General features: G+C 42.1%; 1 protein-coding gene across 5 annotated transcripts in view; it reads left to right on the top strand.

Moving 5' to 3' along the window:
- The window catches only part of RYR3 (ryanodine receptor 3), a 505,145-nt gene that overhangs the window by 272,805 nt on the left and 216,296 nt on the right, over positions 1-16,044 (top strand). For all 5 annotated transcript variants that reach the window (XM_076004231.1, XM_076004228.1, XM_076004227.1 and 2 more), the window contains 4 exons: positions 7,661-7,877; positions 12,435-12,539; positions 13,992-14,095; positions 15,614-15,697. In XM_076004231.1, the coding sequence (XP_075860346.1) occupies positions 7,661-7,877; positions 12,435-12,539; positions 13,992-14,095; positions 15,614-15,697 (510 nt within the window). The remainder of the gene's footprint in view (positions 1-7,660; positions 7,878-12,434; positions 12,540-13,991; positions 14,096-15,613; positions 15,698-16,044) is intronic.

Here is a 16,044-nt window from a genome sequence, read left to right as displayed (position 1 = left end):
AAACACCCACATGTGGCCCTTGGGCTGTAGTTTGAGGATGCCTGGTTTAGACCATGCCCCATTCACCAGTGTTTACGTATTTTCAAAGAGAGTACACCTACTTCCCCAGCATCTCCTCTGAGAAAACTTACTTGTGTGAATTCAGATCTTTGAAGGAGGAGTTCTCTGCAGTCTGCAGGCTTGCAGACTTGTCTGCATGTTTTGTGTCTAGAGGACAACACATCTGCTCTCACATGCTGCAAAATGATTCTTAAGCACTTCTAGTCTCCTTCAGAGAACTGAGATAAGATTTTTGTGTCTGTGATTTTTCTTTTTGGGGGGTTGGGGAGCAGGAGGATTTTGTTTTTGAATCCTCTTGACGAAGAACTGCAGCTAGCAGGTAAGGAAATAATAGGTGACTTAAAGGTATCCATGTGTAGAAGACACGTCTAGCACCTTGTGTCTAGGTCAGCAGTTCATGCAGCCTTCTGAGTGCACAGATGAAAGAGAAGCAAAGTTGCGAGGTGAGAAAAGTGAGATGACTAACCATTTAGAAGGCACAACTGCTGAGAGAATTTAAGAAACTGAAAGATCCAGGTGTGTTGACTTGAAGAATCAACAGCTTGGATCTGAGAGCCTTTCACTTATAGCAATTGAACAGTTGGTAGGCTAAAGAGCAGTGCTGGGGGGCGTGAAGTCACTCAAGCTTCCTGTCTCTCAGAATACTATCAGCTCTGACATGTCCTTTCTTCATGTCTCACAGTGAGTTATGATTCAAAGAGAGGTGGAATCACAGGGCCTGCAATGCATCTTGTTCATCACGTGATGTTCTAAGGCAGGGTCAGCGTCAGTCCTGTGTTGAGAAGTAGCCAGCTGGTTTTATTTTCATTTTTGAACAAATGAGATTAATATACCAGTGCTACAGAAACTGGTAAAGTATGATGTTGTGCTGAAACCCAGCAATTCTTCTCTGTACTACTTTAGTTCAGCTGTACAAAAAGCTAGAAAGAGAAACCAGGATAGTAATTCCAAGTTAATTAAAGTGTCTAATTGAAAAGCAATGTGTTTAATAATAAAACTGAAAAATTACTGTTTCATCCAATACTGCAGAACACTTGCCTGGCTTTATAGCATTTCCTCCAGCAAGATGCAAGGTATCATGCTCATCTAAAGAGAGATTCCTCTTCTCCCATCATAGAAGCATTTAGAATTGTTTTTCATATATATTTTTAACTTCTGTGTATCTTTTAAATTAGATTTCTCATTCACAGACTCATGAGGTCCTAGTCTTGAAATTTTTTAAAATAATTATTGTTATGCTTACAAACTACGTTGTTAATAATACCTGGTTAGGATATCCCTGCCTGGTGTCATCAAAGAGCAAAGCCACATGAAGAGCGAAAATCTTTTTCAATTAGATTTACCCACAGTGAAGTCACAGGCAGTGTGAGTAATTACTGACAAAACCCACAGATCAATATGTCATGCTCTTTATTCTGTTATGAATGTGCTTCCATAGTTTTCTCCTCAATGTGGTTTGTTTATGGACAGTATTGCTAGTGCGATAATGCTATAGGTCCTCAATGTAGCAGCCCTATTGATTATAGGGCAGACTTTGGGATGAGGCATGTGTACCTTGGAGCCCACCCAAAGGGGCGAGTTACTTAGATGCCAGGAGGCATTTATTAAAAGATGGTCTCACCACCACCCCTACAAATGGAGTCTTGCTGTCTTGCATAGAGAACATTATACAGAAGCCACAGTATACAGCGAAATTTTCGTGCTACTTTTTGTTTTACAGAAAATTGATGACTTAATCACTGCAGTAGAATACATTTTATAATTATAAACTCCCTATAGACCTACTTAATCACTTTCCATGATTCTTTTACAAACTCTAATTTATAAGAACAACCATACCCAAAGATGCCTGGTATTTGTGGTTGCTGTTTGTGTTCTTTTGGTATCCACCAGACTTGGCTAAAATTCAGGTAACCAACAGCTTAGCTATTTCCAGCTTGCTGTGGTCAATGCTGTGGAAATTATTGCCGAGATAAATATACTTCTGTGGGGAACATGATGAGTGCTGGCTGAATTGCCCTGGGCTTTCATCAAACACCAGCCCAAAAGAAATATGAATGTGGGAATGTCCATAACTCAGATTGTTCTCTAGTCTTAGTGATGCAGACTAAAGATGCAATTATGAATCATGACTTACGAGTTGAATCCAGGTCAGCCTAAGCTTGCTAATGCTTTCTCCTCTTACAGCTTGTATCCTTTTCTTCTCTGGAACGTTATCCCAGCTGTCTGGGAAGAATTCAATAGCAGAAGAGAGTAATGAAATGTCTAGTAAGACTAAACTGATTTTACATGTTTGCTAGTAAGCTCTGAATAATAACGTTATAGACCAGTGAAAGCAAAACTTGTCACCCTTTTTGACCACAGCAAAGCTTTGGTGTGATTTTTACCACATGTTTTATTCATGGGTCAGTCATTTGAATCTGGGATTTGCAATAGGTATTCCCATCTCTTCTGCAAATTAGCAAGCAAAAATACATTTCAAAAGATCAAATTGAAAATGCTGGCAGGGATGTTCAATATAATTTGGCCTGAGCTTTCACAATTAGTCAAGTGAATAAAAATTTCCTTTACACATCCTAAAATTTCACTACCCCCAGGCAACTATTACTGAAGCTATTGCTTAGTTCTGAGATGAAGGAATCTAAGGACATAGCGGCTTACTGTAAATACTCCAGGAAGAAAAAAATCTTTGAGAGCTGATGTTACATCTGAGTTCTAGGAAGAATCCCAGAAGATAATGCAAGGGCTTTAGTGGAAGAGATTAAATTGATTAATGAAATTGATTTTTAAAATCCATTAATGTAGAGAAAAATCTGAGGATAAAGAAGTAATTTTAATGAACTCAATTTTTAAATTCTCTTTTTTTAAATTTAACATTTGGGGAATGCTGGGAGATTCAGTGGAACTCAGGAGAGGGAAGAAAACACAGAAGAGAGATTTGCATTCTAATTGGACATTTCTCATTTGTAAATGAAGTAAAGGATTTAAAAGATAAACATTATGTGTCAGATACCAGATTTATTGAGAGAAGTAGACTAGGTTAAGTGTAACCTTATTGTTTCTTCTTCCACCCCTGTAAAGCCAGGCTCTGGACTTCTGGCCCTAGAGAAGTTCTCAACTGGGTCTTTTTGCTTTTATTGCTGCTTTATGGAACAAGAACAATCTTGTCAGTAATTTAAAAGTTCCATCTCTTTGAATATAAAATTCAGATTTGTATTCAGTTTAAGGTTTGAGCCTGCCCTAACCTGAGCCTTCAGCATGAGGTCATCTTCTTCTGTTCATTGGTCTGCCTTCTCCCAGGTCAGCCGGCTCCTGTTGCAGACCCCTCTAGCACGGAGCCCCTGGGGGGAAAGGCCTGGGGGAGGAGCTCGTTCTACGGAGTGGGTGCTGTTGTCATGTGACATCCAGCCTTTGTGCAACGATTGCACAATGGCTGCCTCTTTCTCTTCTGGGACCTTTTAGTTGTTTTCTTGGTAAGCATAAGGCTGGGAGCCTCCTACCACAGTTTACAAGCCTTACCACTTCTGTTGGCTTCTCCCCCTGCCCCTTACCTCAAAGCTATCTTTGCAACCTGCCCCACTGCCACCCTCCTCTAGAACCTGGGTTTCCGACCTCTGCTCAATCATTGGCCTTTCTGGGCAGAGCCCCTTTCAAGATGGCTGACAGCGGGCTCATTGCTGGAGCCTGTATCTGACCCTCTAGGGAGCATGTCCTTGGCCTCACCCTGAGCAGAAAGGCAACTCTTTCCCATACATCCCTTTCTCATGCTCTCTGCTCTGTCACCAGGCAATTGTGTCCCTCACTAAACTCCAGAGGACATTTGTCAAGGTTCTGAATGGGTTCTTGAAACCCTTATCTTTCGACTTTGGATAGGAAGAATGCCCTTCCCCTTCTTCCTGACAGTTCTGCCAAATGACCTCTTATCTGTCTGGAGGGGTGCAGTGGGCTAAGGCTGGTAGAACCGGCTTCACGGGGATTTTTTTTTTTTTTTTTTTGGCTATATACTGCATAGTTGACCCTGTACCTCCCTTTTGGATGTGAAAGTATTTGGCATCCTCTTAATTACAGATTCATAGTTCTACCTTTGGGACATCTGCCAAAACTCCAAGACAAAAGGGAGCCCACTTTTATACACTCAAAGAATTAAAGTGAGTTTTAGTATTATTAATAGTTCCTTCTTTTGGTTGTTCCCTCCAAACTTCAGTTTTATTCTTTGTTACTTCCTTTGACCTCATCAATCTGAATCTCCCAGAGTGAGTTGTGAGGGGCACCACACCACTGTTGAATCCCTGCCCACAGACTCTGGGCAGGTTGTTCATGTGCAGTGAGGGAAGGAGACACAGATGGTGAGTGTGCCTGGGATCAGTCCCTGTACCGTCCTGCCCACTGGGAGAACAGGGGCTCTTATCTGGCAGGACTTCCGAAGAAATAATCCAGGACCTTTACTTCCACCCATTTAAGCACAGTGTGAAGATGTTTGAAGACATCATTAGTAAGCACTAAGCATTGATTTCTGCCTATGTTAATTTTTCATTTTACAGTTTTTTGTGGCCATTAGAGGAGATGAGATTAAGATTTATAAACAAATTATCACTCTCCTTTTAATAACTGAATATAAAAACAGCATTATTCTCATTAAGTGCTACATGGAACTCCACCATTCTTGATTTGTTATCTATCCAGCAGATTTTAAAATGTAAGAGAAATTTTGAAACTAAACAACCGGCAAGAGAGCTCATGAATATTGAAGTCCTCATAAAAGACCATTTACTTGCTCTTGGAATCCATATGCTAGTGAGTAACAATACACTTGCTGTAGGCATTACAGCAGTACACAAGCTCCTAGGCATTCAGCTTCTCACAGGAAAAATGCTCAATGAGGAGAGAGAGGCAGAAAATCTCCCACACTAATTATTTGCTCAAAAAGATCCAGTTTTATCCCATGGCTTCAATATGTCAGTAACACAATCTGTTATGTTGCAATTGAATTGGGAAGTTCTTAACAAATAATTTCAAGGCTTAGTCATTATTTCCTGAAGTTTCACTAAATTAGTAACGCTGCAGGCTAATGATTCAATTTTGTTTTAATGTCATTGTTCAAATTCTTAATACACATAGATCGTGCCCTATTACATAACACTTAATGTAGGAACATTCACAAGGGACAATTGTGGTTCTAATTCTATATCATTATTGTTTAGTGCCTTAAAATGGGGAAGTGGGAGGTTTCATATGATTTCTATAATTTGGATAACGCAAACAGCTTTATTGGGAAGGGGGGAAACCTTAGTATCTCTCACTTGGAGAGATTTTTATTTTCCAGTTCCAAAATGCAGCCAACACCGAGATTCTCTTGTGAGCCTGCCCTACCAGAATGTTCCAGTTAAAGGAAGTGAGGCCCAATGGAAAGTGTCTTGCTGAGAGAGCTTTGCTAAATCGTAAACTTCCTCCATATACCCCATCCACGCATGCACCCAATTCATCAGCAATTCTTTAACAGTCCTGATTTCAAAACAAAACTCGGATTTGGCTACTTGACTCTTGCCACTCTCATCTCCTTGTGGCTACTTCAAGACTCTCCTCACTAGTCCCCAGACCTGTCTATATAGAGCAGATAGAAGAATCTTGTATTTCCTCGCTTTAAAACCCATCAGCAGCTTCCCTCTCAGAATAAAACCTTCCCTCTCAGAATAAACTCCTTGCCAGGGCTCACAGACCCTACCTGATGAAGACCGACTTCCGCCACCACCACCCCTCCTCACCTTCCTCCCCCTGGGCTCATGGTGTTCTCACTCACAGCACCCTCCTCTCGAATCCACCCAAGCTCTTCCCCACCTCAGGGCCCTCGAGGCGAGGGTGAGGTAGCGAAGCTCCACCTGCATCCACAGCCGCTCCCCATGCTCGCATGGCGGCCTGAGCCCCGCCCCGCGGCGGATCCGCGCAGGCCTCGGACCCTCTCAGGAGCGCAAACCCCACTGCAAACTGCGCATGCGCGGGAAGCAGGCTGTGCGCTCCGCGAGGGAATCCAACTCCTGATGATCTGAGGTGGAGCCAAGGCGGAGACCCACCTCACCCCCAGCCCGGTCCGTGGAAAAACTGCCTTCCACAAAACCGGTCCCTGGTGTCAAAAAGGTTGGGGACCTCTGCTCTACCTGGAATCTCTTCTTCCAGGTCTTGAACTCACTGGCACCTCGTTATCCCTCAAGGTTAGCTCCGTGTCTGCTCTCCAGAGAGGCGAGCCTTGACCCCATCTCTAGGAGCCATCCTCTTCCCTGAGCTACTGCACAGCTCTCTCTTCACTACCTCATCGGATGTCTTCCAATCAGGAATTACGCGTATTTGTCCCATAAAACACCTGCTCTGTGACACCAGGGACGCTGTGCACTTTGTTCATTGCTGATCCCCAGCACAAAGACAAGTGCAAGTTGCACGGGCTCTGTAAATACTTGCTAAGTAGAGGGGGCGGGGAATGAATGTTGTGTGTAGACACTATGTGTATATTGATTTTTCTTGTGTGCAATTATTGTTGAACCTGCAGGGCTACATATCTTGCCGTGTTTTAATTGCTTAAAACTGTGGTCATATTTTCTCATCTATTTAATGCGGTTGCAGTTGATTTGTAAAAGCAATATTTCTGATTACAAACCTGGGATCATGTGAAATATCATTTTGGAAATAGTTCACTTTCACTCTCTCCTCCTCGCAGGGGGAACTTTGGGGTCTAATCCTAGCCCCGAGCTACCCTACATATAAGAGGCTGACTTTCAGGCAGAATGAATAAAAACATTGAATGATTTCTATGTGTTGGTAACTGGAGCCTGCCTGCCATTACTGCGAGCCCCTCCGTGTTCTTCCCCCTGCCTTGGGAAGTCCCAGTGGGCACTGCTGGTGCGGGCCTGGGTTTTAGGCCTGGGTGCTATCAGGGAGATGGTGCCCCCGAGAAAGGCCTCTTAGGGAACAAACACTTCAATGCCCATCCATCCACTCCCATGCAGCCATAGCTGACGCCTCACAGTCGTCCTCATATGGCTGGTTTGGGGAACTGCAGTCTCTGCAGTGTATCATTTCTATTAAGTAATATTACCAGCCAGGTACTGTTGGCGTTTAATTCTCTGGTGGTAATTTTTTCCTGAATCTCAAGAATTTCCTATTTTCCCCAGATAATTTCATCATGTTTTCTTTAATTGATAAGCGGGTAATCTCCCTCAAGTATAAAGTCTTGAAGGTCACATGGTGTCATTTGGATATGATCTTTGTAGAGAATAATTTCATCATTATCACTGTCACTCTTTTTAATACTGTAGCAATATCTATAGCAATTACCTACTAGAGTAAAGACAAACTTCATTTTAAAAACCTGATTTTATATATAAATAAATTTTAGGGATTCAGCTGATATGGGTTAGCTGAGGATCATGACTTTATACTTTTCACTGTTTTGATACATACTTTAGGATATTTGCTGTGTTGAACCTGAAATCAGTCACTTCCCAACAAAATAATTCTCAAAAGGGGAGATGGGGACGGATCTTTAATTTTCATTTATTTTGGCTGGGGTGTTTGTTGACCTCTCTGTTTCTGTTCTCCTCAAATGACGCAGGGTACGTTTCCTGATGGGTGGACGTCATGGAGAATTTAAGTTCCTGCCTCCCTCTGGCTACGCCCCTTGCTATGAAGCCTTACTTCCAAAAGAGAAAATGAGATTGGAGCCTGTCAAAGAATATAAACGTGATGCTGAAGGGGTTAGAGATCTACTGGGCACCACCCAGTTCCTCTCCCAAGCCTCCTTCATCCCCTGCCCCATAGACACCAGTCAGGTAGGTTCAAGTTGCCAGCGAGAGGCAACCCATATACATGATGTAATGCAGTTAAATCCTCCTCCTTTCTATCTTGTCTTTCAACATTCTTGCCATACATTCCGTAGCATTATTGTGGAATGCAAACAACTGTTATATTCATGTTTCTACCATCCGCGTAGCTTCAGTTCTTTAAGGATTTCTCAATCAATGAACATATTGAGCTGCTGCTACATGCCCCATATCCTGTGAATGACAGAAATGTTTCAGTATTCTCTGGGAACTCAAAACCAAAATAAGGACATAAGCAAATGTATCATTTTTTAAAAGGCCACATGTTATAAGTGCAAAATGAACAGTATGCACAAGTAAATGCTAGACACATCCTTTAGGCTAGAATGTTTCTAGAAATCTGTGTAGAGAGGGTAAAATTCAGTCAGAGCCTTTAATAAGCTTGAATGGAAAGGGCATCCATGGCTAATATAAAAGGAATGGAATAAATAAGGGCCTAAAAGTAGAAACACAAAGTTGGAACAGGTGGCAGTGAATGTTCTCACATGGCTGGATGCTTGGAAGATAAGGAGCATGTAGGAGAAGAGTTGAAAATAAAAGTGAAAGAAACAGGGAATAGCATGGAGGCCTTTGGAAGTGTTGATAAATGAAAATTTTCTTTTTCTTTCCATGGTCTGTATTTTGAGAGAAACATATTTACATGGTATGACAAGGGGCATGCAACAGCTTTCAGCATTTTCTATACACCAGGGCTATTTGAATCACTATTGTAGATGTTAAAGGAAGTAAATGAAAAGGGACCTTGCCTCTAAGGCACTGGGGGTTAATAGAATGTACTAATGTAGCTCTTTTAGCCTTTAGGATGTCTGTGGCATGTATTTTCCCAAAATATTTGATGATCCCGTTATTCATCTGTGTATATGTGTTCATGAGTTTCCTTCTTCCCTCCTGTAGCCAATGATTGTGAATTTCCATAGAATAGAAACTGCAGCTCTTCTCTGCCTGCTTCACAGAGCCCAGCATCATGAACATTGGGGGTATTGATAATATTGATAAGAAACTGGGAAGAGTTTGTAAGCTACAAGTGATCCTAAAAATTGGATAGTCTGGTTTCTATATATTCTAGAATTTGGGGAGGAAAAACTTTTACTCTCCTAGGTTCTGTAACTGGGGGCAGCCGAACTAAACTCTGACCAATTAGCAAGAGAAAAAAATCAGATATTAGTACAGAATTCATAAAGAAAGGGACTCAGGGAGGAGGTTAACATTTGGAGCTTATATACTATCTTAATTGGGAAAGGGAACAAGGGAGATGGGCACTTTGAGAAAATCAATGACTTTGGGAAAGATATGTGGGTCCTTGGGAGGGCAGATGGGAGATACGATGGTTTTGTGACGGGGCCTGTTCAAGTATGGGGCCAACTTTTCTCTGGTTATAAGAGTTAATCTTCCCTGGGAAGGAACAGTTGAATTCTTTTGGGAGGCTTTTCTTTAAGGCAGATAAAGCCCCTCCCTGTATCATTTGTTTTCCAAATGAGTTTAGTTCAAAATAATCCTTATGCCACGTGGCATATTTTGGATCCTTTCATAGACAAGCTTGAGGCCCAAAGACTGAAGGAGCTTTTCCATGGACATGAGGTTGCTACTGCCCAAACAGGGAGAGAACAGGAACACGAGTGTGACTCCTGTCTGGGCTTCCTCTCCTTGCTCAGTAATCAGAAATGTGTGCATGACTCAGGCAAGGCTTCCTAGAAGAAAATGGCTTCAAAAATAGTTCAGAAGAATGAGGGAAAGTTTTGATGGGGGAGGAAAGAAGGGGCGGCTGACCCAAGAAAGAGAAGAGTTTTTTAAACATGCAGAATTGAAGATTTGGAAATCAAATAGCAGAGATAAGTCCACAAGCCAGAATAAGTTTGATGTCTGGACCTAAAGCTGAATTTGGATGGACCCTGGAAGTAGGGAAATACTGCTGGGAAATCAAATAATAGGGAAGTTCTCATTGGAAAGGTGCAACTTATTATCTTGAAAGAGACCTTGTAATGTTTTAGAATCTATTCTATGAAATTATCATCAAAGGAGAAGTTCAATATAAGATCCAAAGTCAACTCTCCATTTTCCCTGGTCCTAGTTAACCAATTAAATCTAAAACAGTTGTGACTTGTTTGCTAATAATTTCCCCATTTTGTTTATTATCAGAACATGCGACTTACAGTTGTCCCTCTGCGGATTCCATATCCATGGACTCAACCAACCGAAGAGAGAAAATACTCAGAAATAAATACAAATTAAAAAGCAGTGCAGTATAATGACTATTTATGTAGCATTTACATTGGTATTATAAGTAACCTAGAGATTATTTAAAGTATATGGGAGGATGTGTGTAGGTTACCATTTTTTGTAAGAGACTAGTATCTGCAGATTTTGATATGGGGAAGGGGTCCTGGAACCAAGCAAGCCTCCTTGGATACAGAGGGATGACTGTATTAACTTAGACTTTACAATAATTAAGTTAAGTTGATTTTTTTAAAAAAGTCTTTAATTAAAAGGCAAATAGTGGTTATAACACATATTTTGAATATTTTGTTGCTGCTTTTCTCTATGATGTTATACATCACTGACTTAATATGCTTTTTCTACAAAACAGTACTTTTCCCCATGGGTACCCTACACCTCCCCCCCCCCTCAAAATGGGATTTTTTTAAATAGTGGAACTATTAATAGTGGAAATACCAATAATCATTGTAATAGAGCAGGAATTGCAAGGCCTGGGCAGGCAATGTAGAATCAAGAAAACTCTAGCATGCTGTCCTCCTAAAGGAAATGGTGAGTTCTCAGCCCCAGCTGGCCATTGCCATGCCACAGCATGGCGCACCACCTTCCAAGTGGTCAAGAGAAACTAGAAGCCGGGATTTTTGTATGAAATGTCCCATTTCCTAAGGGTTGTCAACTAATAAACATGAAGAAAATAGGAGGGAAAAAGGAAAAGCCTGGGTCCCTAGTTTATGATCTCTATGAAGAGAGAAAGAAGCAAAAAACTGGGAAAACACAGAAAATTCTCCCTGGAGGTAATCAGGGGAGACTTCCCAAAAGTGGTGAGGTTTGAACTAAATTCAGAAGGGTAAATATTGAGAGTGTTTTCCAGGTGGTGAGGAAGAGTGTGTATGTTCTATGGTCGTGGTAGAGAGTACTGTGTTTCCCTGAAAATAAGACCTACCCATAAAATAAGCCCTAGCAGGATTTCTAAGCATTTGCACAATATAAGCCCTACCCCGAAAATAAGACCTAGTGATGGGCGTGGCTACGCAGCGTACCTGCACAACCCATGCATTTTGTCGCGGAGCAGTAAACAAGATGAGCAGCCCTTCTCATCTGCTCCATGAGAGCTCTATTGCTCCACATGAGAGACTGGGGAGAGATTTTCTAAAGGAAATAGAGTAGCAAGAAATTCAGGATGGAATTAGGGGTTTGGAGAGTTATGATGATGTTCCAGAAGACTTAACTATATTTGAATAAATGTAGATTGTTGTACCGTACTTAAAAAAAAAATAACACATCCCCTGAAAATAAGCCCTGGAGTATCTTCTTGAAAAATAAATATAAGACCCTGTCTTATTTTCAGGGAAACACAGTATTAATAAGGGTAAAGGTTGCACATGTAAGGGCACAGGACTGTGAAATGATGTGGTCTGTTGGGAGAATTTCAAGAAGTTTGAAAAGGATGTGTGTTGTGGAGTTTGTGATGAGAGAACTAAAGAGGAGCACTGTATTCTAGGTTGATACATCTAGTCTTCTCTTAGGAGTGTCCAGGAATGCTTGGGGGACACTGAGGAAGAGAGTGTCTTGATGTGATTTCTGTTCTTGTAGACTCATCCCTCTGGCTGCAGTGAGGAGGACAGATCGGTGGGGAGTTGAGGAGGCTGTTTATGAGTGTCTTGCCCTGGTCTGGGGAGGAGATGAGGAGGTTGAATGATGGAGAGAAGATCCTTCAGAAAGACACAACATTTCACAACTGATTATATGGTGGGGGTGGGAGGTAGCAATAAGTACCAAGGGAGAGGGAAGTGATGGCGGGGCATGCAACAAGAAGAGTTTGAAGGAAAGATAGGAAATTCAGCTCTGGATAACTTACTGAAGTCACTTTAATGGAAAAATCTTGTAGGCAGTTGGAACTATGGGTCTAAACTTCAAGAGAGACCACGGCTAGAGATGTACTGACCTGGGAGTGACCTTCTACAGGGGCAGGTGGTGCAATCTCCTGAGTGGAGAGAGAGGAAACAAGGCGAGGGAAGCACCCCATATGATGCAGATACTCTCAGGGAAGACGGAGGTGGTGGGGGGGGCAGGAGGTGTGCAAGGAAGCAGCCAGGAGCACAGAGGAAGCCAGGGAGGGAAGAAGAGGGCTGGGCACACACATAGTCAAGTCCGGTGAGGTCAGAATGGTGTAGCCTGTCCTGGGGCACATGCCAGTGACTTCAAATGGGGCACCTGACCCTGTCCATTTTATGATATATTTCAATACAATTGATTCTTACAGTTCTGGCTTTTCACCTGCTGCTTTTCCTTTAGGTTGTTTTGCCACCTCACCTAGAGAAGATCCGAGACAGACTGGCTGAAAACATCCACGAGCTCTGGGGAATGAATAAGATAGAGCTCGGCTGGACTTTCGGCAAGGTATGCGTGTGTGTGGCCGGCTGGGGGGTGGAGGGCTGGGTTGCCTCGCTGCCTGGAAGGGCTCTTCAAAGGCTTCAGTGAGCACAGGGACCTCCTGAGCCAAGGCTTACGTCCTGCTTCCTGCCACCTATCCAGGTTTCTCTGCATTCGATAGGAGTGCTGAGGACACAAGCTCTTCGCAGGCAGAACCAGTGGTCTGTCTCCTTTCTTACTCCTGAATACCGCTTTCCTTTCTTCAGGAAATATCCGATGCAGTCATTCCTCAGTACCTTCTTCAGAACACTCACATCTCCCTTTCTTCCCTTCAGAAAAAGTTGTCTTCCCTGCCTGGGTGGTGAAAAGTGGCTAATTCATTGTTTTGAATAAGAAATTATTTAATATGGTTTGCAAATGTATCACTAGGATTAATGGGCACTCAGAGGAGGTTAGGGAATCTCTTTCACTAGGAAGCATTTTTTCAAAGGTGATGTAAATTGACTGTGTTCTGTGATTTGTTAAGGTCATGTTCGAGGGCAGAAGGATAGGTGAGTTCTGAGGCTTCCTGTGACCCTGACACTCTGAGATGACACACATTCTGGCTCAGTTATGGACAAGGTCCCTGCCTTCCAGCACTTATGTATTTATATAGTTACCATGAAACATTGTCCCCATATAAGGATGGGTTCACCATTGAACTTCTGACGTCAAGCTTGGTGCCTGTCATGTAGTACAGGTACTCAACAAATATTTGTTGAATGAATGAACAAATTAGCTGATGTCTGGATCTGCACTGTCCAAGACAAAGCCACAAGCCATGTGTGGCTACTGATCACTTCAAGTGTGACTAGTCTACATGTGCTTTAAGTATAAAATATACACTGGATTTTGAAGACTCAGTATAAAAAAATACATAAAATATCTCATAAATAATTTCTTATATTGATTACTTATTAAAATGACATTTTACATTTAATAGGTCGAATAAAACTATTAATATTAATTTCACCTGTTTCTTTTTGCCTTTCTAATGCAGCCTCTAGAAAATTTGACATTATGAACATGGTTCACATTTGTGGATGACTTTATGTTTTATTGGCCAGCACTGGTTCAGATCCTGTAGTCCTTTGTGTGCTAAAGAACACTACCCTTCAGTAACACTATGGTTACATGAGTTTGGGACAAGCAGGAGCATGGCTACCATATGTAAAATTGCTTCCCGGAGAAAGTATGTTTTAAATGCAGACACCTGTCTAGAAATAAATCCACAGAGCACAAGCTGTTGGCAACTTAGAGTACTGTATCATACCATTTGCTAGAGAGAAGATCATCTATTTGCCTATCAGCAAGTTGCTGTCTTTGTCTTGCCTGATACAGATTGCCTGAGCCATGTTTCAAAGTGTGTTCTTTTCTGTGTTCCAATGTAGTGCCAGCTGTCAATACTTAAAGCCCATTCTTTCTTATGTTGTCACCTAGATACGAGATGACAACAAAAGACAACACCCTTGCCTTGTGGAGTTTTCAAAACTCCCTGAAACTGAGAAGAATTATAACTTGCAAATGTCAACCGAAACCTTAAAGTGAGTGTTTGAGTTGAATTTGGACTAAACAGTGAGTAGATGATTTAATGCATTCTAACTAAACTGCAAATGTATCCCCCTTGCCTAAAAGCTGATAAAATGGAGGGGATGGTGATTATTCATGTCACAAGAGGATTTAGCATAGTGAATAACCCATTCACCATTACTATTTAGTGGATATATTGCTTCAGAAACCATTTACTATTTGCTAGGGACAGGACAAATGTAGGAAGCAGAAAAGAAAGAAGAGAAACTTAGAATCAAAGGACTAAGTGCCTTTTGCAGTTCACATTAAATCAAGGAAAAAAGATAAGGCATTTCTAAAAACCAGGAGGAAACATGATTGATTCGCTAAAATTCATTTTTTTTTTTTTTTGGAAGAAGGGCAAAATTCTATTGCTTACATCTCCAAAGGAGAGAGGGATGCTAGGTGGGGCTACACAGGGTGTCACCTGAGGTTGGGGTAACAGCAAGCTAGAGCAGTAGGGGGCTTATGGATTCAAGGGGGGAGGCTTAGCTGGTGTTTGGGGGCACTTGTGAGCTGGCTAACTTGAAGAACTTCAGAGGCCCCAGAGCACAGTGGCTGTGCTTGGGGCCATTAGCTTGGGCACCTCAACTTAATCAGCATGGATGCTTCTGAGCCATTGTGGAGAATGAAGCCTCCTTTACTCTTGTACCTCCACTGTGGAAGCCTTTCGCATAAAACAACCTGTAACTTCTCCATTATCCTACCTATGGGCCCAATTTAGACCCTAACTTTTATAGCCCAAGTTGGTATCTTCCATTTTGCATTTTTTGGGAGCTTGTTACCTGGTCTCTCATTTTTATATTTCCCTGTTCTCTAGTTGTCAGGGCAGAACACTTTGACATTGTGCTGTTGTTGGTATAACAATGTTCTGGAAGGTACCTTGTCTCATAGGTTCACATATGTGAATATCTTCAATTACAGTGGTGTTTCTTGAGGATACAGCTTTGTACCTCATGCTGTTAGGCACAGCTCACAGCAGTATACAGGTTATTGTGTAGTAAATATTTGCCAACCTGTGGATTGGATATTAGGATCCTATCTGTTCATGGAATTAGAGGCAGGTTACAATTCTTATGCAAATGTATAAATTGGAAAATATCTCTAAGAGGGGCAGTTAACAAACTTCTCTTTTGTACTCTTACACTTGCTATCATCCAAATCAGGAACTGGCAAATTGTGGCCCATGGGACAATCAGACCAGCTAACCATTTTTGTAAATAAATTTTTATTGTAACAAAGCTGAGCTTGTTGGCTTGTGTATTGCCTGTGGTTGCGTTTGCTCTGAAATGGCAGAGTCATAGCTACAACAGAGAGGTCTGGCCCACAAAGCCCGAAACACTTACTCTCTGGCCCTTTGCAGAGAAAGTTTGCTGACTCCTGGTCTAAATGAACAGCCATTGTCAATTTCCACGAGCTCAGACAGGAGTTAGGGTCCTTGCTGTCCTTTGCCTTGCAGTTGACCTTAGTCTTCTCCCTCTGTCGCGTCACAGAACCCTCCTGGCCCTGGGGTGCCACATTGCTCACGTCAATCCAGCTGCTGAGGAGGATCTCAAGAAGGTCAAACTGCCCAAAAAGTAGGTGATTTTTGAATGGTTCGAGGCTTTAATGCTTCAGCCTGAATTTTTTTTTTTAACTGGGAGGGTGGGAGCCTCACGTAGCAAGGCAGGCATCAGCCCAGATGCTTCTAGCACCAGGGTGGAGGGTCTCCCAGGTCCTTAGAGGACACTGAAACCCTCAGAGAGCAGCCTGCAGAAACAGAAGTATTGGAGGGTTTTCTCTGTTTTTGCTCCTCTACCCAGACCTCAGATGGGTGCAATGTCTTTCGTCTATAAGAATAGCAGCTGGCACAAGCGCTTGAAAATGGTTTGTAGCCAGAGCAAAGAGCCGCTCCTCCTCTGGCACTGGGCCAACCTTATAAACT

The sequence above is a fragment of the Microcebus murinus genome, chromosome 6 (genome assembly GCF_040939455.1).
Source record: "Microcebus murinus isolate Inina chromosome 6, M.murinus_Inina_mat1.0, whole genome shotgun sequence".
Taxonomy (NCBI): Eukaryota; Metazoa; Chordata; class Mammalia; order Primates; family Cheirogaleidae; genus Microcebus; species Microcebus murinus.
The sequence above is the reverse complement of the archived record's forward strand: the minus strand, read 5'-3'. Positions and strand labels throughout refer to the sequence as shown.